Source organism: Malurus melanocephalus, unplaced genomic scaffold, assembly GCF_030028575.1.
Source record: "Malurus melanocephalus ecotype Western Australia unplaced genomic scaffold, MMel_1.1 scaffold_0, whole genome shotgun sequence".
Classification (NCBI taxonomy): Eukaryota; Metazoa; Chordata; class Aves; order Passeriformes; family Maluridae; genus Malurus; species Malurus melanocephalus.
In genome coordinates this window covers 1,114,263-1,137,973 of record NW_026623232.1, presented here as the reverse complement: position 1 = coordinate 1,137,973, position 23,711 = coordinate 1,114,263, and the positions used below count along the sequence as shown (strand labels likewise).

Genomic DNA, 23,711 nt, shown 5'->3' with positions numbered 1-23,711 from the left:
CCGGCCAAGTCCCGCCCCGGGATGCCTTCCACACCTCGGCGGCACCTACGGCCACGTCCCCGGGGCCTGGGGCCCAAGCTTCTCTGCGAGAACCGCGGCCCGAGGCCCCGGAGCCCCGCCGCCCCCAGAGGCGAGGAGAAGGCGGCAGGCGGGCCGCCACCCGGTTGCCGAGAGACCCAAGCCGGGGGAGAGGGCGCGAATGCCCGGCGGAGGCGCGGCGGCGCCGGCAGCGGGCCCCGCGGGGACAGAGGCAGGAGCCGCAGCGGCAGCGTGCGGCCGGTCCCGCTCCCCCTGCCCCAGCCCGGGAGGGGCCGGAGCCGCCCACACGGCGGGACCGCGGGCAGGCGCTCACCTGTCTGCTTCTCCCGGATCCCGGCCGCCATCTTCCCGCGCCGCCGGCCCGGCCGCTCCGCCCCGCCCCGCCCCGCCCGCCGCCTGCGCAGCCGCCGCGACACGTGGCGGGCCCTGGGCGCGGGGCGGGCCCGGCTCCTCGCAGCGCCGGGCAGGGACGGGGAGCGCCCGCCTGCCATTGAAAACAGCGGCTGTGCTTTGCCTGGCTGGGAACAGCCACGAGGGCGGGGGACGGCCTTTTCGCTAGTGAGGAACGGGTAGTAAATGCTCTGGACTGAAGTTTCAGGAAAAGATAATAAACAGCTTTGATAGGACCAGCTCGTGACTAAATAAAAGGACTGCTGTTTCAAAGCCAGGCATCTAGCYACAAATACTAGGTTTAGTTAGTTACGGCGATGGAAAACAGTTACAAGTTCGCTTTCCTCTACCTCCTGTCGCACATCCCCACATGCCTTCCTTCACGCCCTTCCAACAACCCCACAACGGCAAGAGCCCCACTCGCCCGAACTCAGCTTTGGATACAAACGCAACCCAGGTAAACGTGCCCTATACACTTTCATATAAATCTATAGGTACACAAATGAAACTGCAGAACACTATGGGCTAAAACCCATTAAAACATAAGAAAAACACAGAARCTACATATGTAACTTTTTATTGCACTTTGAACATAAACATATTTCCCATTTACTGATTATTTCTACACCTGTCATGTAAAATGTTGCTTGAAGGTGCAACAGTTCAGGCACTGATCCTGAAGTTCAAATTAGAAAAAAAAAATATTTACAAAATTACATTTTCTTGCATAACATTCTAAAAACTGTGACTTACAAAAGAACATTGTTTATATATTACAAAAAYCAGAGGGTTACATTGTAGCTTTTTTACAAACATCAGCATTTAAAAGATTATTTTCTGTATACATACGGTTTGACACTGAAAAAGGTTTACATGGTMATTTTTCTTTTGTCCAACTGGAAACTCCGTTAGGTAAGAAACAGTAAAGCTTGAACTTTAGGCTTGATTCTGTATTATATGGTGAAACAAGATAAACTTGAGAAGCATATTTTGTAGGCTTCAAAGTTGCAATTCCTTTTATTTAAATCAGATTTTTTTGATTTTCAAAATACCTATGCAGAATGTGGGTGTGAATTATTAACTAATACTCTCAAAATCCTCATGTTTTCAAATCCCAGGACTTAACATCCTAATGAAAAAATTCAAGCTGCAGCACGCAATACTTTAGACTTCTTATTGACAATTTTTCCTTCTTTGAACTATATTTCACGCTTAAATCAGTTAAAAAGGCTAACAGCTTTTCCTGGTAAGCATCCTCTGAATGGGTAAAAAAGCAAGTCACAGAAATGTCTTGTTCCTTGGTTTTTCAAACAGGGAGCTAAAATACTTGAGGGTGTTTTTTCATTATATGTCTATTGTTAAGGAGACCATACTAAACCCACTAATACCAATATATTTGTTTAGTAGAAATCATCATTCTAGGAAATAAATAGCTTATTTGATGTGCTAGTTCCAGATGGAAGCTAACAGTTTCATGCAGRAACTGTGGGGTGAAGTTCTTTGGCCAAATACAAAAAGGACTGCAATAGTTCTTTTGTGATGTTGACAAATCTTGTAAAAGATGCAGCTTCTCTAAGAATCTATTTAATACACAATTGTTCTCCCTGTTACAGAAATACTGAAAATAAGCAACCCCCCAAATTTCCAGATGTGCCACAAGTAATGTTTATGTAAAATGAAAACTACTCCACAATATTGCACTTCAATGACCTGCTACAACAACGAAAAACCTATGGTCCTTACAGCTACATAAATTACTCTTAAAATTTCAAGACACCAGGAGACCATTGTGTGTTGTCATGGATTGRAAGTTAGCTTATTCAATGGAATTCWAATGAACAGTTCAGATAAATTTGTGATTGGTCCATATAAACAAATGCTGAAAAGGAGGAAATTCCTTTCCATAGCAGCATTTAGGAATGCAACTTTTAATGTATCAAATATTACACTGGAGTGTCCAGAGACAGAGCTGATTAAACCAACAGAAAAGGAAATACGACTTGTCCTCCTGAATGAGTACACATCAGTATTAGAAAATGGGAACAAATTCTGTGCAAGAAAAGCCCTTTAATGCAATATTAATGCTATGTGATTTTACAAATKCAGTGTTTGAATACAGCATTGCATAGCAGATTATTTTAAAATTAACATATTTTACACCTAACACATAGGTTAGTGGTACCTTTATATAAAAGCCTTTCAACTGCTGAATTCAAAAGCAATAAGCAATAAAAATTGTGAACTCTATTTCTGTAATTTCAGGTATGTTTTGAAGCCTTATATTCACATTATTTTCTTATTTCTTTCATCATGGAAGGTTTTAAAATGTAGTTTATGTAGCTCTAGGTTCTGAACAATTTCTCTTGCCACTGCAGGTACCAAAAGTCCAAGAATTGTCCTTTAAAATTACTCACTGCTTGCTACTTTTGTAAATTCTGTACTTCTCACATGGAAAAATAACATTACAGAACACAGAAATTAGGAAAAAAATGAAGTCTCCACTGAGTACAACACTCATTTTTAAAGTATAATATTATATCAGCACAAAACTCATTATATTTTAAAAATACAGACATACAATATTAATTCTTATTATGTAAACAAATTTGTGTCAAACCACTCTCCCTGTAATGGTGGTWGATCATTCTGAAGGCTAAGAATGCTAAGAAATTATTGGCAGAAGGAGAGTCAAAAATCATGCAAAAGTCAGAGACAGTATTATTGGAGAAGACACTGAGAAAATGCTAAACTTTGATGAGATTAGATTGTTTTAGCCATTAGAAGTAGTGAGAAATGTCTGATCTAAGACTTGCGATTTCCTCAGACTTTCTATTATTTTCCAGAGGAACCTATTCACTGAGTATTCAAATGTAAAGCAATCTTGCTTATAKTTTTATTTCAAATCAAGAGATAATAATAAAAAAATGCATGATTACTTTTCAGTGTTTTGAAGAATGTGGATACACACAGATATATACAGGTGGTCAAAATTGCCAGAGGGAAATAGCAATTTCAAAACAAAGAGCAGCATACATTTAAAATGAATGTACTTAAATGTCCTTTTAATTTCATAGTTTTAGCATTAGTAAAATTAAAGTGTTACTGTGTAAGAATTTGGCTACTTATCTTTTACAGCTTAATGGTATTTATACAAATACTGCAGCACTAATATATTTCATATAGTGCTCAGAATGCCCTGCAATTGAACAGGAGGAGGTTTAGAATAAAAGACAGAAAAGTGTCAGGTCCAGACAAGCTTGCTGGTAGATTGCCTTTAGTTTAAAGAAGGACTTYGGCAGATGTCTTCATGAAAATACTGACTTAAATGGAAGACAAGTTTAAATGTTGTAATGAGCAACAAACTTATWATTTCATACTCAACAACATTAAGTCTTAACTCCTATATTTAACTTTGAAAGACGGGTTGTTGGATGTTCAAGATTTACTTCTGTTTTTTACTATTTTGGCCCCATGTGAAATTGAAAATCAATGTATGACAGTAGAATGCAGAAACGTGAAAATATGAGAAGATTTTTTTTTTAACAATAAAAACAGGAGTTCAACCTCATTTTGCTCTTATGGTATATTATTTTGCCTATGTTTTCTCCACATCTGTAATGCACTAGTCACAATGACCATGAAACAACAATTATTTTAACTTTTCCAGGTTTCTATAAACAATCAGAATGTAAATTCAAAACAATTACTGAAAAAAAAAATATGGAACTGAAGAACTGCATCACAGTTTCATTGAAGACAGTGCTCACCAGCAATTATCTTCAAAATGTACCTGATTTGTTTTTGATAAACAAGTTACCTAAGTGTTTGATACAATCCACACACTTACCTGTTACAGAGTTTGGTAACATTTCAAACCTATCTACAGCAAAAACAGACATTAAAACTACTTCTGCAAGAGGATAGATGACTCTTAAAAGACAACTTCAAAAGGAAAATTATTCAAGAGATAAAACTTTTTAATAWTTTGAAAATTGTTTTCCATCTCATTAAAACTTTTTGTGTAATTTTGGGGGAAAGGTCAGAAAATACTAGAAGCATGTTGTCCAAAAATACAGTAGCGAMCTGAAAGCAGATGTTCCCGCAGAAAATTCAAGTTTCCTACATCCACGCAAGTGGCAAAAATACTTACTCCCTTTCAACTCTTAGTGTGTTTCTGATGGTGAGCTCCATTTTATTTTTAAACTGCTGGTATGTCTTTGTTATAGGAAGCTCTAAGCAATTAAGAAGTCTGTTTCCAACGGGATACTTCATATGCAAAAATTTAATAGTAGGTTCAGGATCAAAACCAATGGATGGTATATAGCAGGAGCCTGTTACAAAGAGCAGAATATCCTCCAATGTCACTACTGACTCACCACCTAAAAAAATAGGATTAAGTTTTATTGATTGTCTATTACACCTAAACAATTGTGCTGCATGCTAACTGCTAAGAGGAAGAGAACCTCACATGAAATCAAATCAATATGCTGAATAAATATGTAGTTATATGGCTAACTAAGAAAAAGTTTAGCAAAAAAAAMCCCCACTTCAGTTAGTCCTGAAAAGTGAACACAAAAAACCTCTTCTGCAGCATAGAAAACAGTGGTCTTTAAGACTTTACACAAACTATCTAATAAAGGATTTTTCAGTATCACTTTGGTTGTGGTTTGGCTTTTTTTTTTTTTTTAATTCACAGGAGTTCTAGATCCAATCTTTCAGATTTTACCCCTTTAAAGCTTTGGGCTACAGTTTCAGAAATTCTAATTAGTAAGAAAGAGGGGGAAGAAGGAACCATTAGGAACTGATAGTGACTACARAACCTTGATTTATTTACCCCACTGAACTCTAAAAATAAAATCCTGTATGTATGCCAGCAACTAAACAGCATGAATAGGGAAGAGGAAGAAATTAAAACCAAAAAAATTAAAAATTTACTTACTTTCCACATCTTGCAAATAGCCCATCCAAAAATCAACACCTTTAACTTTATTTACATCTGATGAGGAATGGATTGTAAAGAGATCACAAATAATTTCCGCTGAAAGTCTTTCGGGATTGTGGCACAATATGCTAGAGAASGCATCAGGGTGCATTTGCATTTTCTCTAGAACACCAAGAGTTTTCAAACCCTGCCTAAAACTAGGAGGGGAAAAAAAAAGAGTGACCATGCATCAGAACTCTGCATTTTATAAAGCTGCAAGATGGGACATACCTTCCCCATCTTCAGTCTCTAAATCTTGTCAATGAAGTTACATAGTACTCCCGTTTTATCTCAGAAAATGAGAAATCTCTCATTTTAACAATCTAAACGTTTCTGTGGAGCTTTTTGGGCAGATGAAAGAAATACCAATGATATGCAGGAATTGACCTTATTTCCTGGTACTTGACTGTATGTGCAAGGTTTACTTTTGACTGTCATATGATAACAGCAAACCTCTTTCTTACTAACAGCTCTTTGGAAAACAGTTTAAATTCCTAGTSTGCAGGCAAAATGTGGGGTCTTTTTTAAAGATAGACTTTGCTTCGCTTTTGCAGTCTGCATGTGTTTACATGCTATTATTTCTCCCTGTGGCAAATTCAGACAGCAGCATCCTGGGCTGTACTAGGAATTGTTTTCCCAGCAGTTTAAGGGAGGTGATCTTTTGAATTAGTTTTCATAGCTCTTGGAGATTGAGTTGATTCAAATTTGTCAAAGATAACACTGTATGTGAAGTTTAAATCAAGCTATGGTTGTTGGAAAAATTAACATCCAATACGTTTTCACTGAGCAGATGAAGAATGCGAATTGGAAGTAAGGTCAGAGACCAACCAAAGAAYAGCCAACACCCAACAACTTTTCCAGCTAATGAGGTCATCACTACACAGAAACATCGATGCAAAACTTAGGTTCTAAGGAGGCCAACTCAACACTTGTTGACAGTATTGCACTCCTAATGGCACACATGAACTCCCTAATGAGAACTCCAGAAAACTCATTTAAATTCTAAACACGTTTAATATTTATAAAATGTAAAGATTCTAAATTTGAGCAATTCTGAATTAGAAATGAACATAAGCTAGAGAAATTTTATAGTTCAAAGGTCTTTGTAATGCTATAGTTTAAAAACTRTACATCTGCCCTCTTCATAAGGTTTGAAAAAGGAATGTGACCAAGGAGAAGTGGAATAGAGCAGATATGTAGAGAAATAATCTCAGTCTTTCAGTTTAACTAACTAGTCAACAGTTGCTACTTAATCAAGTGAAAATTACAGTATATTTCATTGGTTTAAATGGAGAATAAATAAAAACATGTGAAATTTAGTTCTATTATTTAGTAGCTCAGTGAGGAAAAGAACCAAGAAGATTGAAAACTCAAACAAAACACACCTTTCTAAGGGTAAAATAGTTCTCTTGATTACATGATAGATCAGTATGTCATTCACCAGCATGTTCTTATCACACAAAGCTGTTACAGGTCTTAAACATCCAGCAGCAGCGAGGAATTCACTGCAGTCCTGTAGTGTAGACTGCAGGCTAGACAGACTATTTGCATATTTTATCTGCATAAAAAGATAAGTTAGGAAGTTATTTACTATATGCATGTACATAAGCTTTTTAATTTCAACARAATTTACATTCAGTAAGTTCTTCTTTATCTCCAAATGGAGTCGTGAGCAAGAAATAAAATGAAACTTATTGAACATTACCGTTTTTATTGTTTGTGCTACATCAACATCAGCGACATCTTCCAAAGCTGGTTTCACATTCTCTGGACCATAGACAAGACAATCGAATAGTACTTTGGAAAAGAAACCAGGAGATGGACCACCATGAACCAGAGAAACTGCAATCATTTTACCAGCTTCAAAATAAAGGTTTTCTTTTACAGCTGCAAATAGAAAAATATGTTGACTTTATACACAGAAATGACTTCYGATCCTCATGTTTTTATAGAAAATGTAATAATGCTATTTTTTCTGAATGACTTTTGCTATCTCCTGATGGTTCAAACTACAAGACCACATTTCTACATAGGAGTGCCACCTTCTTTCACACCAACTCTTCAGCCACTATCAAGGTTTGGAGATTTAATTTCCTCTTCCACTTTACACCTAATGCATATTTAATTCTGAGGCATAAGAACTCAAAGAGAGTAACTTGGGGTCTTTGGGAAGCACGCTATTAATGTTCTAGAAACTTGAAGAAAGGAAAATAAGTGGCAGAGAAAGTGAGCCAGGAAGAATTTCACTTGAAGAGAACAAACACATGAATTAAAAAGTACCAAGTCTAGTTATATGCTGTATTTTTCCTTTGGTTGTCAGCAACTTTTCCAACTAAATCAAAATTTTTCTAAGTCCACACACCATCTCCTTTAGAACAGAAAAAACGTAAAAATCAAACCCCAATTTTTATCCCTCAGGACTCTACTTGTTACCTGACACTCACACTGGCCAAAGACTAAAAAATGTTTCAAGTTATATACGTCTCAGTATATTTTCGAACAAGGCAATTACCTTGAAAATCAAGGGACAAATTCTTTCCACAGGAGCCTTCAAACAATGATGAATTCTGAAGATGATGCATTAGTAATTGGAAGAAACGGTGTTTTGACCCAGAAGTATTTGTCTTTGATTTAATTTTGCAGTTTGAGAAACTCACTTCAATGGTGTTTGTAGGACTGAAGTTGCGCTGCCTGAACCCTTTTAAAGCACTACTCCAGATATTTTCTGCATTGATGTTAAGCCTTGTTGGTTTTGTTTTAACTTGTACCTTTAATTCCTTCAGTATATTACGAACTTCTCTTCTTTGCTCTCTTAAACACCTACAAGAAAATTGCACRAGTTTTCAGACAAAATCTATGATTCATAATGAGTAACGGTTACACAAAAAACATCTTAACAGTCTATTAAGAAGACCACTTCTTTAAACATTGGCACATTCAAGTATTGCCTAAACATTTAGTATAGATTTTAAAAATTTTAACCCTGTAGTGGCAAATTTGTAAGTACCTCTAAGAACAATGCCAAACAATTCTCACATTTCAACAATGAAATGAGTGAGAAATTGAAGAGTTTACTGTTTTAYGTTAAAGATAGCTTGCAATTAAATCAGGGTAACCTTTGACACCATGATAAAAAACCACATTTGAGTGGTTCGTTGAGAAAGTTCGTTCTCATATAAGAAAAATGTCTTCTGTTTTCTAACTTCCAACCAAAACTATCTCAAATACCCTGTCTACTAGAAATAACTAATTCCCTCATCACACATAAGGTAGAATCCATTAATTAACTACTCCCAACAAGATAATGAATTTTATGTCCTTAAATTGAATATTCTATATTAAAACATGTTCTTTTAGCACTGTTTTTGGTATAATCATGAACTATTTCCTATGGTACAAAGATAAAAACATAGAAAATTTAGCATGTCTAATTAGAAGAAAGTAATTAGGATTCTTATTATTTCCTATTTTCTAAAGAATGTTTAGCCATGCATCTATAAGGACAAATATGCATTTCCAGGCTTTGATTTCCTCACTGCCTAACCTAAAATTTCACAATAGGTTTCTTTTCTCCTCACACCCCTGTAAAATTTATGAACAGKAGAAGCCTTTCTCAAGCGGTGACCTCAGGTTTTAAGTGTATACTCATCTCATTTTTCAAGTGACTATATATATACAGTCACACATACAAAAATATGGATACTATATAGACACACACACACAAATAGATACACTGTATATACACACACATGCACAAATACACATGGATACTGTACAAACACACAAACACACAGACACTCCTCCCTGGCACATTCTGCAGGAAGCACAGTATAAAACCATGTGCTAGATTACTCTTCAAAATAGGAAAAATAGAAGAAAATACTTTTGTGTCAGGGACCAGATCCTGTTTGACACCACTGGAGATAAGGACATGGTCACTCTGTTGGATGCTGGAAGTTCTAGGTGTGAGCAAGGTGACAAGTTCTGGCACGTTATCTTTGGTGACCTATAAGCCAAAACCATTATATTAAAATATTAATAATATAACAATATTATGAAGTTATAAGCAATTTTGAGAAGAGATACAACTGAAGAATGCATGAACACTTCCTATTTCAAAGTAGCAGCATAGTTTCCCCCTACTTCAGTATCAAATCTCATTTGTATTTTCATTTCCATGAAGTCCACCAGTRCCTGAATTACAATTTTAAAAATAACAATTCAGTATTTTACCACATGGTGGTCCTAGGATATGTTTTTAGTTGTATCTTATGCATGAGAAGAAAGTCCTGACTGATACAGTAAGTAAAAACTAAAAATATGAGYTTCTACAGACTTGAAAAGTTTTATTACGGCAGAGGGAAACATTAATACGAACATTTCTAAGTTAGACCTCTAGAACACTACTAAAATGGAAAAAATACCAATACTTAAACCTTTGCTATTTGCATAGTCTAAATTACCACTAAATTGTTAAAGTTCCTACAACAAGGCTCTATCTTTACCCAACTAAAAAGTGGTTTACATGCCACTGAATCCAAAAAACTATAGCAAATTTCCAAAGTTCATGGCTTACTCAAAAAACCTTCTACCACTACACTTTATTTCAATTCTATTTTATTTGCAGATTAGTGTAAGTTTCTCCTACAGAATAAGCTATCATTTCTTCATGTTTAATTTTTTTATGCAATAATCAGTTTCTGCTAGAAAACAGAAAATTACATACTGGAGTAGAAAATTTCGTGGCGATCCAGATGACTGCCGAGGGGACTTTGGAGATGGCTCTTCCAGCAAAGAATTTGTCCCATTTGTCTTTTCAGAGGTAGCCAAAGAACATCTTTTCCGTTTCCTGTACTTCCCTGCATGATTAAATTATATTAGTTTAATGAATTTGCTAATTGCAAATTCTGGTTTAACTGACATAACTTAAAGTTATAATTTAAAAAATCACTGTCACATCCACAGCTTTACCTGATTGTGCAAAGATACTTCTGCATTCCATGCAGTCCCAGTTTTGCTCCCATGACTTCATAGATGAACAGGCCAAATGAGTCCCACGAGAACCGCAGTACTGACAACGCTTTATTTCCCATTTACTAAAATTAAAAATTTAGGTATTTAGAATTAGAGCAATGAAGCTGGTTAAAACAAAGACTATTCAATCATAAGTGCAATGCAGACAATAAGCCAATAAAGCATAATTTTATCAGTCTGGTAAACTGATTCTAATCAAGGAGACTTTCTTCACATGAGATGTACTCAGATCTGGCTGCAACAAGAAAAAAAGGCTACTCATGTTCCAGCACCTTGCACTGAATGAGACTATTAGTGAGCTCCCCTGCCCTGAAGTCAACTGTTTGCAGGCATGATTTTCTTCTCATGCTGCTAGTTAGCATTTATGGGTATCCACCAGTTAGCTTTTCCAAATGGTATTTTTAGAGGAGAGCTCCCTAGGGAAACATTCAAATTACTGACGTGTTGAGGGACAGAGTTTTTAGCAGAGCCTGTTGCAATAGGACAAAGTTCCCTTCCAACTCCAACTATTTTATGCTGCTACAATTATTCTTACACTCTGAAGAAGACCCTCCATTAATGACAGTGTTTTAAGGATCTCTTAGATCTTTGTCTAATTTCTTCACTTTTGCTTAAACATACAATGGAACAATGTAACTGATTAGCTCCAATACTGGAAGTTTAAGGTACAATTTTTAAAGGCAAAGTAAATACTGAGGTGTACACTTACCACGAATGAATCAAGCAAAACTTAGCTTTGATTTATACAGTTTTGACCAACAGTTACAGGGAATAACCATGACAAAACTACAAAAAAAGTCTCCAAAGTAGAGGCTCTGACAGCTTTCAGCATACCTATGCCGATGGGTATACTCAAAGCAAACCATTTTCAGAAGCACACAAAACAAGAATCCAGGCAGAAAATGAACTTACTAAAAAAAAATGAAGCAAGTGGTAGAGCAGAAAAAGCCTTTCATGTAGTCACTCAAGCCTCACTCTACTAGCATTATTCTAGCTGCCAGTTGCATGCAGGAGGATAGCTTTGTAGCTAGATTGATTTCACTAGCTTTTATGCAGCTGGTTGATTTTCATGTAAGTCTACTACTTTAACAATAGTTCCTTGTAAAGGCTCTTAAGTATTGTAACACTTATTGAATTGCTGAATTAATCTCTGAATGATGAATACACAATATTAATTTAGGCACATGCTATGTTGATGCACCGATTTACTCCAGCCTGTATAAAATGAGGACAAGGACAAGGTAACGGACAATGCATTAAATTTGGTTTTGTGGCTTTTATAACCATATTAAGTTAGAGAATTTTAGTATGGAAATATGATTACATTGAGTAAAACAGTTTATCCGTACAGTGTGTTGGCTTGACATTAAAAYCTGATGCTGAAAATATCATAGCATTTATATAAATAAACATGATAATAATAAATAACAGAAATGAAAAACACACCAAAACACTATTTCATCCTAAGTTATACTTTCCTTCTAAAGCATCATACCTATCAGGTTCATTATAGTCTCTTCCTTTCTTGCAGAGACATCTTTTAACATCACAGTGTTGATAACAATGCAGTAAGTCTTGATATGCATTTTCTTCAAGTTCCCAAGATGCATCCCTATAAACAAGGTAGAAGATTGGATATTAGAACTCTATTTTTGATTGTTTCAATGGGTTATTCTGTATTTCAAAAAAATATATACGCAATAAACACATGAATGTATTTCAACCATATCATGTTCCAGGTAACAGACAATTGTGAAGAGGAAAAGTCTAGTAATGAAAATTATAAAACACACAGATGGACTTTTTCTTGTGTACAGTAACTTTGATTTCAAATATTCATTATTTTTCACATGATCTCAGTGCATGTTTGCTCTGTCTTATATTATTATCTTTTTTCTCTCACAGAAAACAAGGATATTTGTTTAGATGGCCTACTCAGGTTACCACTGCAACTGGTTTCATGAATGGTAACTCAATGTTTTCCAGGCCAGTCTGGCAAAGTTCATCAATTATTTTGACTCTTCTTCCTCTCCAGAATTTTAAGGGAGAATTAATGGTGGTCTCTGAAGAGACTAACAGTTATTAAGGAATAATATTTCTAACAAAGAAACATCATTCTGATTTCTTTCTGTCACATTTTGAGGTTTAAAGTGGTAGAAACAAAAAAATTCCAAGCTGTTTTTCCTAAGTAGTTATTATACTAAACATAACCTTTGTAATCCCTTGGCAAAAGATAGAAGCTATATGGCTGAGTCAGTTATAACTCTGTCTTTAGAGAAATTCAGACAATTAAAAAACTTGGGTACAGAAAATCCATCTCTCTGCAATCTCCATGTTAAAGAAAAATTATTGTATTTAAGAAGTGCTTTTATCTTCTAATTGAGTTTAAAGTTTACTTGAATCACGGCATTAAAAATGACTTTTCAGAGCTTCCTGTTTTATGTTTGAGATAACTAATTTGACCTTTGCAAATTTTTATGCATATCTAAAAGAAAATAGGCTACTCCATACCAAACTAAGCATTTCTACAACTGAAGGTAAAACTAATGTTTTACACATTAATAGATAAGGTCTTGTAGAATAAATCAAAAATAATTTAAACATCCTATCAAAGTTTTCATACAACAGTGATTATTAACAAGATTACTTACTTTTCTGGAATGTGTATGCCCATTCTCAACATTTCTTCTTGAAACTTGTCCTTGTTATTACATACAGTGCACCTAAAGAAAAATATCCCAGCACTCAAAGCTTGATACTGTGTCAAGAAAAAAAACACAACAAAAAAACCAGACCAATTATTGAAATACCACCATCCTTAAGATACCAGTAAATTATGTCTTAATATTGATGAGCATTACATTCATGGATACTGTCCTGACTTGGGTGTTAAAGCTGCTATCAATCATGATGTGACTTGTCATTAAAAGCAAATGGCAAGGATTTTCTCTTTATTTAAAGAGCTCATATGATAGAATAAGATTCATAAATGAAAGGGGCCATGAGGGGAGAAAAATTAATAACATTAAAAACCCCAAATCCTCTTGGGTCCATAACRCAATTTTAGCACTGTTCTTCAAACCTAGCATATTTCATACCTACTATCTACATTTAATGCTAAGAAATTGTTCCATTATTTTTAAACCGAAATGTGATCTCCATGGATGCAAAAAGAATGAAAGGGAGAACCTGTATTACCTGCAAGCATTCTCGATGAAACCAAGCATTTTTACAGCAAGGACTTTTCAATACAGAGTACACTGGAAGATGGTCAACCAAATCCAGGCATATTGTGCACTGTGAAGATCCTCTAGGTTCTTTATCCGTAAACTGTTGGACTGGTTTATGTTCCCAACAATAAGATCTAGAAATAGTAATATATRGTTCCTTTACCAAAATAACATTTTAAGAATCTTCTTCATAAAATTTGAAGACAGTAAAATTAATTAATTAATCTATTTTTCATGAGTAAGTGCTATGCAACAAGCTAAAAATGCAGACATACTGGTTTTGGCTAGGATAGAGTTAAATTTCCTAATAGTAGCTTGTAGGGTGATATGTTTTGGATTTCTGATGATAACAGTATTGATAATACAGGAATGCTGAGCAGATCTTGAGTCCAGACCTTTTCAATTTCTCACCTCACACCACCAGCGAGCAGGGTAGGGTGGCACAGGGAATTGGGAGGTGAGACAGCTGGGATGRCTAACCTCAACTGACCCAAGAGATATTCTGTACCATGACATCCAAGAAATRCAGCTCTAGAAGAAATCCTTCAGAAAATGCCTTATCTTTACATACATTTGACATAATACGAGTTATTTTTTAAGTGCCTGCCAAACTTAAATCCATCCACCCTACAAACTCAGCTCACAATAAAGATAATGCACTCAAGAGTATTTTGACTACAGCCAAGATGCTAGACAGATGATAGCAAAAGAAAATAAAATGATTTTTAACATTTGATGTTAAGCCCATTTCTCCTGCACTCCATCTCTAATAAACTTGGAAAAACAACAGAATGGCACTGCGTTTTGACTGCTGGGAAATACAGGGAGCCAAATCTCTGCCATTTCAACAAAGGCACAGAAAACATGCAAACAAAAGACCCAAATTGACCATCATGCAGTTTATTTCAGAGTTTAGAATTTACAGTTTAATTTTATAAACAACTTAACTTCTTGTATAAGCATGAAGTCRTGTATTTATCAAGTTTTGAGAACTGAGTTTATAAGCATTAGGTATGCAATGTAACTCTATGACTTTAATGTCTTCAACAAATCAGATGTTCTTTTCCTAGATAATTGGATCTCATTTGTAACTAACAGCATATCCACCAGCAAGCCATGAATAAAACCCAAGCCAACACCTGTATAAGTAATAAATTGAAAATGGAAAAATAACAAAGCCTCAAACTCACCTGAAGTCTTCCATAAACTGGAAAATGCATTCCCTTCGTAACCCACAAGGAAAATGGTAACTTCGTTTGCATTTAGGAGCTACACATCCAATCGAAGCACCCTTTTTCTTACAGATATTACATGTCTAGAAATAATTTGTTTTGGAAACATAATATTAACATTTTAAATACAAGCAAAATTACAGAAATTAAAGTAAGAGAAAAATTACAAAAGCCGTGTAAGAAACAGTATCAGCTAACAGATTATAACTATAACATGGTTACAACTATCATATGGTTTATGTCTGTTACAAAGGTCAAACATGCAGTTATTTCACAGTTATAAAACAGTTATTTGGTTTATATACATATTGCTGTGTGACATGTAAGCTAAAATGCATTTTCCCAGTACCTATCTCTTAATTGCATCTACAAATTATTTACTGTCAGCTTCAGGCTCAGCACGTCATGAGTTATAAAAGTTTAATTCACACTTACTTATCTGCAACATACCAAGGAATAAAAATAATTGCAAACTGTAGAGGCCCAGGGAAGTTGACTTCAATTGTGGGACGAATTGTAATGGAGCATCCCTGCCCCCCAGGCCACACTATGATCTCAGAAATGCTTGCTAGGCTTGAGCTTGGATGAATTGCATTGGACTAAACCTCTCTTGAGCTCATCACAAACACTGTCTGCTCCCAGGAACTAACATGAGCTTCTGTTTTTTAAAAATATCCTTGGAAACTTATTTTCTTCTCTGACTAACAACCCAGTTGTAATAGGATTTTTGTTACTGAAACTTCAAAGAAAGTTACCAAACTGAATTGCAGCCAGGATAGAAAATTTCTATAATGAAAGCCCACTCTTTTGTGACCATATTATCAGTGGTCCAAAGTGAGACCCTTGGAACTCTCGATTTCTGGAAGACACGAGGCTAATGTGCAGGTCTCAAACACCGATAACCACATGGCTCTGGAGCCAAACGGATTGCTGGTGATAGTCAYGTACTACTGATATTAACACGCCATGAGAAAGAACAGATCTTGTTCTAGTCAGMAGGCCAGGCAGAGATTCACTCTTCCATGAGAAAGAACCACAACACAGCACAGTGCAAGCACAAGAACATGGCAAGAAGTAGCCATGGACTATAGGGTGGGGTTAAGACCCCCAAAGCCCTCCAGCCCATTTCCAGAAAGGCTTGAAAGAACAGACTGCTCATGATAACTGACTTATRTAGAAGACAAGAACTCTATCTTTGGGGTGTAGAAACCTATCTGTAAAAAGGTACCTCCCACAAAGCTCAGGCCACTTTCTACGCCAAGAGYGTAATTTATTAATAAAACTTTCTGATCTCTTGTGGACCTTCTGACTTGTCACTCCTTTTGCCTAATGAGTATTTACGAATCTTAGGTGCTTCTTTCCCCTTAACGGTGACTTGTTACAATTTCTGCAGCTTTTTTAAACTCGTGGCTTCCACAAATCCCAATATACTTGTTATTTAAATGTAAAATTCAGATACTTTAGCAGGCTCCACTGTCTTGGAGAAAGAAAAAAACAACCCCACAGGCAATACTAAGAGCACTTAAAAGTTACTTTTTTCACCTTGTAAATAACAAAGACATTATTCTTACCAGTTTTGAAGCTCTATTTACTTCTTTTCTAATATCTGTGATTAAAAATCCATCTACACCTTCATCTTCTTCTCCTCTCTGCCAAATACCACTTGACATCAACTATGAAAATAAATTAAATATTTTAAAACACATACCTACTTAAAGATTTAAAATTATGTACACTATGCTTGTCAAGTAAGACTTTAGTCTTAGAAAGCTCACATGGGAACATTTTAATGATTAAAAACCCAATATAAAACACATTTTTGTCTGACATGACAATAACCAGTATGAAAATAAATATTTCATAACATCAAACTATTGTATAATACTGTAGGCYGGAGATAGTGTACTTTCCCTTCCTTTTTCAAGTATACAGACTATTCAGATAATTGTCAAACAATTACTTTCAGCACATAAATCTTCAGAGGAAGTAACATTAAATTAGCTTAGTTAATGTGAATGACAATTGTGCTGTGAGATAATGAAGCACAGTAGGAAGTAACTGTACTGAAGTGTCACCTAAGAGGAAAAGTAATTTGCTTTAGAGAAGATTTAAATAAACACAGAATCAAGTAACTAGGCAAATCAGGAGAGCCTGATGATAATTTAAAGTTAGGCAGCTACATGACAGTCTTCAAATAACTGAAGAGTTTCACTACTTTGTGAAACTGTATATTCTTTACAACCTTATTTTATAATTTCAATATAGCACAATTTTAATTAGTTTTATCAATATTTTAGTCAAATAAATTTAAGATTATATACCCGAACCAATTTAATTTATTTTTCCAACTGTGAGACATTTGGCAAAGAATAATTAAACTGTATCACTAATGGGCCTCTTTGTAGAACTCTTTTCTTATGTAACATGCATTATATTTAAGTAAAATCACAGGGCTTTGCTCATTTTTAAAAGTAGACAAAAAATTGCAAAAGATACTGTGATGAGCTTCCTGCAGTTCAAATATAAGTCGTAAGGCTCAATATTGTACGTGTGCCTTTTTGTAGCTATTCTGCTCCACTGGGATAGGACTTTTTCTTATCATTTGATATGGCCTTATATAGGAGACAAAATTACCACTAACAGACCTATATTTCCTTCCAGCTGCTTAAAATTTCTTTAAAAAAAATTATTTCTATCTTTATGTAACTTCAGAAAACCTCCTCTCTCCTTAGTCTTTAAAGGATTCGGTATCCAAGCTATTAAACCATCTGCAATCAACACTCCTTAAAGGATTTGTTAAGAAAACATACCCCCTACATTACTTCTGATACTTGACACTTATTTTAAAATTGGGGAGAACAACTGAAATTATACTTATTAACAAACAAAAAGCTCTTTTTTTAAAGTGGTCATATTATTCCAAAGACATGCAAAAATTTAGAGTTTGAGAGGTAGTTTAAGTATGTCTTTAAGAATATGAATCTTGGAAAATGTCAAGGGTGAGAACAAAAGCTGCAGATTATATCTACAGCTTTGCTTAAATTATAAACTTCTACTAATTACTGATACTGTAGTAATATGAACAGCAGGGTAAATATAACTTAACTGAAAATTAGGACTTTAAGTGTTACAGTGTCCTATGTAATATCAGAGAATAGCTCACAGGAAACAAGAACTAATGAGAAATTAGAAAAAAGAAAACATTTCTGTACTTTTTTCCGCAAGGAGTAGAATTTTCACATTTCAAATTCTGAAACTACTTTTCTTTTAGAAGGGAATACGTAGTTTGCACAACTGTTCCCTCTGTCTTAACATGTACCTTCATGGCTATATGCTATGATAGGTTGGGAGAATGAATGAAGTGATTCCTTTAAATGGACCATGAAGAGAATTTAGCTTTCATTGAAGGCTTGCTGGGATTTACTTATTTCATCTGAGGCACCTGACAAGTACAAGCCTTCAAGGCTACAAGTTAAAGCTTGTAGTTCAAGCCCTACAACCACAAAATTGTTAAAACAGGGCAGCTTAGCACTATTAAATACTTGTTACACTTTTTTTTTTTTTTCAGATAAAACACAAAACTCCAAGATTAACACCACACACTTACCAAACAATAATAATGAACAGTGAGATTGTATTCCATATAGGTCCGTTTTTCTCCATACTTTTCAGGGCAGTTATCTGTCCGTCCACAGAGAACACAGACTAAAATATAGAATTGTGTTTAAACCAGTGACTGTACAGGAATTGCTATGGATCAATTACAGAAAAGTAACTTTCACCTCTTTTAATCATGTGCATCTTCAAGTACATTACTGGATAAAGAGTAGATACCCCTTTCCTTAATGCTGAATTTTATAGTAGAAACAGAAGAATGGACTATTTGTTCTTTCTCTAGTTAYTAGGAATTAGATACTTCACCAGCCTACTGATTCAGGAGCGGTCAAGCAGCAAAGCTAAATTCACCAGCAGACTGCGCTCTCAATTGAAACAGTCTTCTCAAAATACCCAGAGAAAATTACCAAATGGCCAACAATGTCCAGGTGCACGTGAAATGTATCTAGCTATTTTTAATACAGTACATAAAATATTAGAATTCATGAATCAAACATTTCTTCCTCTACCTATGTGATAGCCTTGTTGAAAACGTGAATGGTGTGAAGTCATATGCTACCACAGCTTTTAAAAACATTCAGAGATTTGCGACAACAGTGCATTCAACAAAAACCTTGATGGACTTCCCACTTAAGTTTCTAGCCCACTAACACAGTTCCATGGACGTTTAACAGCTTCCCCTTAATTCCCAGTAGATAGAATATTGTAAAAGTATTTTATGTAAGACCAAGAACAGTCACAGTAGTGACAAAAATAGAGTTACTTAGGCTTCAGCCTAAGAAAGTCCTGAATGGTAMATCTCAAATACTGCTCTGTGTGATTTGGCTCCTGAATTCACAAGGTTACTTTTTGAAAACATCTGAAAAGAATACTATTTTAAAATATTCTAATTACAGGAAATAAATCCAAGTTTGTAAGTTATTTCTTTTTAATTTCCTGAGACAAGTGGTGGCTCCAACACAATTTCACAGAATGATTAGCGTTGGAAGGGACCTCTGGAGATCATCTGGTCCAACCCCCCCACCAAAGCAGGGTCACCTAGAGCATGTGGTGTAAGAACTTGCACAGGTGTGTTCTAAATGTCTCCAGACAGGGAGAGTCCAGAACCTCCCTGGACAGCCTGTGCCAGTGCTCTGCCACTCTCAGTATAAAGAAATCCTTCCTCATGTTGAGGGAACTTCTTGTGTTTCAGTTTATGGCCATTGCTCCTCTTCCTGTCACTGGGCACTACTGCAGAGTCTGGCACCTGCCTCTGAGATATTTACATGTGTTAATGAGATCCCCTCTCAACTTTCTCTTCTCCAGACTAAACAGGTCCAGATCCCTCAGTCTCTCTTCATAAGAAATGCTCCAGACCCTTTCTTTCTTGTATTGAAGAGCCTCAAACAGGACAAAGTAATTTGATCACTGGAAACTCACCTGCTCTTTGAGACCAAATAAAACAAGTTATAACTAGCATTATATAGGCAGATAAAGTATTTCTGCAATTATTTAATGATTTACTCACATGTGCTTTGAACGTCAGTATTATTCGGTTTACTCATTCTGAGCTCTTCTGGCTGTTTGCAAGGCAAAAGAAATGAAATATTAAAACATCCAGTGCATTAATGAACATTACATACTTCTTTTATGCTTTATTTAAGAGTGAAAAAAAGGCATAAACTCAATAAACTAAGAGTAGGATCATTATAAAAGAATATTATCATTCAACTCTTAATATGAGAGATAGGGGTTCAGAAAACAGGATGCAAAAATCCATAAAAAGTATTCCTAGACCAATGAAACATATAGCAACTTTCACCTATTTCCCCAAACTAACAAACAATATATTTTATTTTCAGAAGAGGAAATAATAGTCCAATGCAACAGCTACTTATGTGCAAACCTAATTGTATATAAGAGTTCTTACTTCTTTTAAGCATCAGAAATAATGGTCCACAGACAACCTAAGGAGCAGCTGGGACTTCAGCTCAAATAAAGATTGTACTAGTACAGAGAACATGGAAGTAAAATAACTGTGTAGAGTAGTGACGCAAATATGAATCTARTCTCCACAGTTTGGAGAAAATGTAGGATCCTGGCTTAATCAAAAAAAATCTTTATCCATCAAAAAGCCAAACAAGTAATTAATTTAGAAACATTGACTTAACTCACATTTCTTTCAAAACACCATGTGAGCTGCCCTTTTCTTCATGTCATACCATGCATCCTAGCCCACCTTGGAAGAAAAAAAGAACCCAAACCAAATAATCTCTTGTTTCTTCACCCTTCTAGGAACATATCTGTAGGTCTTTGACTTGCCTTCCCTTAAGAAGCTGAAGAAAGCMTTGCATAAGTTCTGCAAGCCAAGAATCACAGGCTAGATCTCATGTGGGTACACAACTCCCTCTCACATGCTGAAGCATGCAGGGAAGCAGCCAGTAACAAATCCAAGGTCCAAACCAGAAGCCTGACAGACTGTGAGCTATCTGTGGTCTGGAATTTACAGTTTTGATGACTGCCAGGTATCACCTTCACGAGCAAACTTTATGCTCATCCAAACTACTGAAACTTTTACTGGAGAGATAGGAAAAGAGGCATATTGAGAAAGAAAAAGAAAGGGAGGCAGAAGTCTCAGGCAAAAGGCAACTGCCCTAAGCCACTGCTCTTTTTTAGAGAACCAGAGTAGTTGCACAAAAGACATTTGCCATAAAGTCGTCTAAAAGAAAAACAATCCAAAAAGCACTGCAAATAAACCAGGTGAAGAGGCTCCTAAAAAGACACCGCACTGACAGTGAGATGAACTAAGTTATTACTGTTTTCCCAGAAATGCACTTCCTTTTTTCTAAATTACAAAGGAGTAAATATACTTGATCAGGTATAGAGAGAGGAAAACACAAGCGCAGAGCTCACACACATTCCCTTCAAGATTTCCTGAGGATGGTCACTGTAAGTTTCATCATTCTCAAGCTCCTGCGGTAATGCAACACAGAAACTACCTATGCACGGCCACAAAAGCCGGGATTTTTTTTTTGTAAAAAGCCCTACTGGTCGACAAAGCACATATCTGGCTGGAAACAAGAAAACAATCTTCCCACCTTTCCTGGGCTCAAGCAAAAAAAAAYAAAAACCCAAAAACCCCCACCAAATCAGAAAATAAAAAACCCCTCAAAACAAAAACAACACAAAAAAAAACTAAAACAAAAAACCCTATACCACCCCCACCGCAATTCCTTCTACTTTTCTCAAATTCTTTCAGGGAAGTGAAGCCAAAGTTCAAATTTACAACTTAAAAGATACGCGGGATCAACCACTGAGGCCTTGTAAGGGGCCCTGTAAGTCCTATAGGGCTTTTCACAGGAACAAAGCAATTCCACACCTGCCTATTTGCAAGACAGGAACACATTGTCGCCCAGTGTCTAGAAAACCGGTGTAAATAAAACGTATCTACTTTGCCTAAACAGGCTAGGAAAGCCCTCAGAGTAGGCGTTTAGATTTTGCTAAATTCTGTAACTTTTTACTGTCCCGGATTGTACAGCGTTTTAGGAGTCTTTCAGTAGTCTTTTAATTAGAAGTTGATAAGATAAAAAAAAGCCAGCTCCAAGAGGTCCGGTACCAGGCGCGCGCTTTCCCAGCAGAGGAACAAAAGAACTCTGCCGAAGCCCATCCGTGTGTCCTGAATTCCCAGCCGGCGGCATCTCCAGCGGTGCCCCGAGAAACAGCCGCACGTCCCGCACGCAGCCCGGGCGGAGCGCTCCCGCAGGGCCCGAGCAGCCCGACTGAAGGCGGCTCGGCGGCCGCGCACCCTCCGCGCCTCGCAGGGCTCAGCCGCCACCCCTGCCCGGCACAAGRGCCACGGCACGTCCTGTGCGCTCCGTCCCCTGCCGCGGCCGCACTGCCCCGGGATACCGCCCGTCTCCCGGCCAGCGTGAAGGCGAGAGCGCCTATCTTCGCTTTGCTTAGTTACTCCCGGAGCTCCGGCCCCTATACGAGCGGCGGGAGCCTCAAAGCACGGGCGGGGACGCTGCCACACGGGGAAGGAAAAGGCTCCCGCCTCCCGCCCCGGAGCTCGCCCGGCCCCCGGAGCGCCCCACCGGCCCTCAGTGCCGCTGGCCGGGCAGCACTCCCCTCCCGAGTCCCGAGCCCCGAGCCCCGAGTCCCGAGTCCCGAGCCCCGAGCCCCGAGCCCCGAGTCCCGAGTCCCGAGCCCCGAGGGCGGCACTCACCGCTCGGGCCGCGCCGCGCGCCAACCGACGGGCGATTCAAACGGCAACATCCGCGCCCGGCCGGAAGCGGGGCCCGCCCCGCCCACCGCGCCGCGGCAGCGCCACCCTGCCTCCTGGGGAGGAGCGCTTACCTCAGGTAACGCGAAGTTGGGTTTTGGTAAGAAATCCRTTTTCTTTATTTTTTAATTTCTRTCTTCTGCAGCTTGCTCTCAAGGGGCCTAAGCTGTCACAGTGTAAGGCATCAGTGCTGACCGTTTTTTCGCCATAGCTGCAATAAAATGGAGTTTCTTGGCTAAAGCTCTATGTTTGATGTTTGTGCCGATGGTTTTCCGTTCGAATGCCACTGGTGGTGCACTGTGTGCCAGGGGAGCTCATTCCAGCGGCTTTGGGGTGCAGGCGAGTGCTCCTTCGCTGTCGAGTAGAGCGGCATGCGGCGGGAATGCCCGTCTCGACACCCACGGCCCTCACGGTGTCGGGAGCGGCTCCCTCCCTCATCCCCGCCCTACCCAGGTGGGTCTCTCCGATACCTGGTACAGGCCTTTATTCCCCGTGGGAGCTTGGCTGTTGAGCCCGGAGTGTGCAGACCCCCTGAGCCAAGCTGGATCCCAGATCTCTTGCCCTGTTCCCAAGCTCCCCGGCTGGAAGTTCTCGAGAAGCACACAGAGACGGAACCGGGRGCTTGTCTGGGAGCTGGAGCTGGCGAGGCAGGTGTGCTGCCCGGCAGCTTGTGTTCACCAACTAACTGCTCAATGTCCCACTGCCTCTCTATTTGCCTGTCCTTGTTCGCCTATAATGTACCTACATCACACCAGTTCCCCCAAACATCCCCTAACACATTTTGCGCAATCATACAGATACCTTACAATACCCCGTAGTGAGTCTTTTCTTTTCTGAAAAATTTGTGACTATCTTCTTCCCTCGTCAGTTAGAAAGTTCTAGTTTAATTGAGGACAGAATGGTTCTTTCAATGACCAGTCAGAGGCCTG

At 37.8% G+C, this 23,711-nt stretch overlaps 2 protein-coding genes and 1 long non-coding RNA gene across 4 annotated transcripts in view; 1 reads left to right on the top strand and 2 right to left on the bottom strand.

Annotated features, from left to right (window-relative positions):
• The window catches only part of SCFD1 (sec1 family domain containing 1), a 51,031-nt gene extending 50,623 nt beyond the window's left edge, over positions 1-408 (bottom strand). Inside the window, exon 1 of the mRNA XM_057376434.1 lies at positions 353-408. Within this exon, the coding sequence (XP_057232417.1) occupies positions 353-383 (31 nt within the window). The 5' untranslated portion in view covers positions 384-408. The remainder of the gene's footprint in view (positions 1-352) is intronic.
• A 596-nt stretch (positions 409-1,004) lies between these two features.
• G2E3 (G2/M-phase specific E3 ubiquitin protein ligase) lies at positions 1,005-22,788 on the bottom strand. 2 transcript variants are annotated; one of them, XM_057374365.1, is made up of 16 exons: positions 22,726-22,788; positions 20,029-20,080; positions 18,514-18,611; positions 16,478-16,579; positions 14,865-14,989; positions 13,643-13,808; positions 13,096-13,202; positions 11,940-12,056; positions 10,382-10,506; positions 10,137-10,269; positions 9,294-9,416; positions 7,923-8,230; positions 7,116-7,297; positions 6,796-6,968; positions 5,369-5,568; positions 1,005-4,808 (listed from the first exon to the last, which is right to left on the bottom strand). In XM_057374365.1, the coding sequence occupies exons 2-16, from the start codon at positions 20,063-20,065 to the stop codon at positions 4,576-4,578; spliced, it is 2,229 nt and encodes a 742-aa protein (XP_057230348.1). In that variant the 5' UTR covers positions 20,066-20,080; positions 22,726-22,788; the 3' UTR covers positions 1,005-4,575. The 2 variants fall into 2 exon arrangements, with proteins under 2 accessions (XP_057230348.1, XP_057231179.1); XM_057375196.1 differs by lacking the exon at positions 22,726-22,788 and adding an exon at positions 20,676-21,602.
• An 11-nt stretch (positions 22,789-22,799) lies between these two features.
• LOC130577626 (uncharacterized) overlaps positions 22,800-23,711 on the top strand; it is a 54,443-nt gene continuing 53,531 nt past the window's right edge. The window contains exon 1 of the long non-coding RNA XR_008965820.1: positions 22,800-22,861. This is a non-coding gene — a long non-coding RNA (uncharacterized LOC130577626). The remainder of the gene's footprint in view (positions 22,862-23,711) is intronic.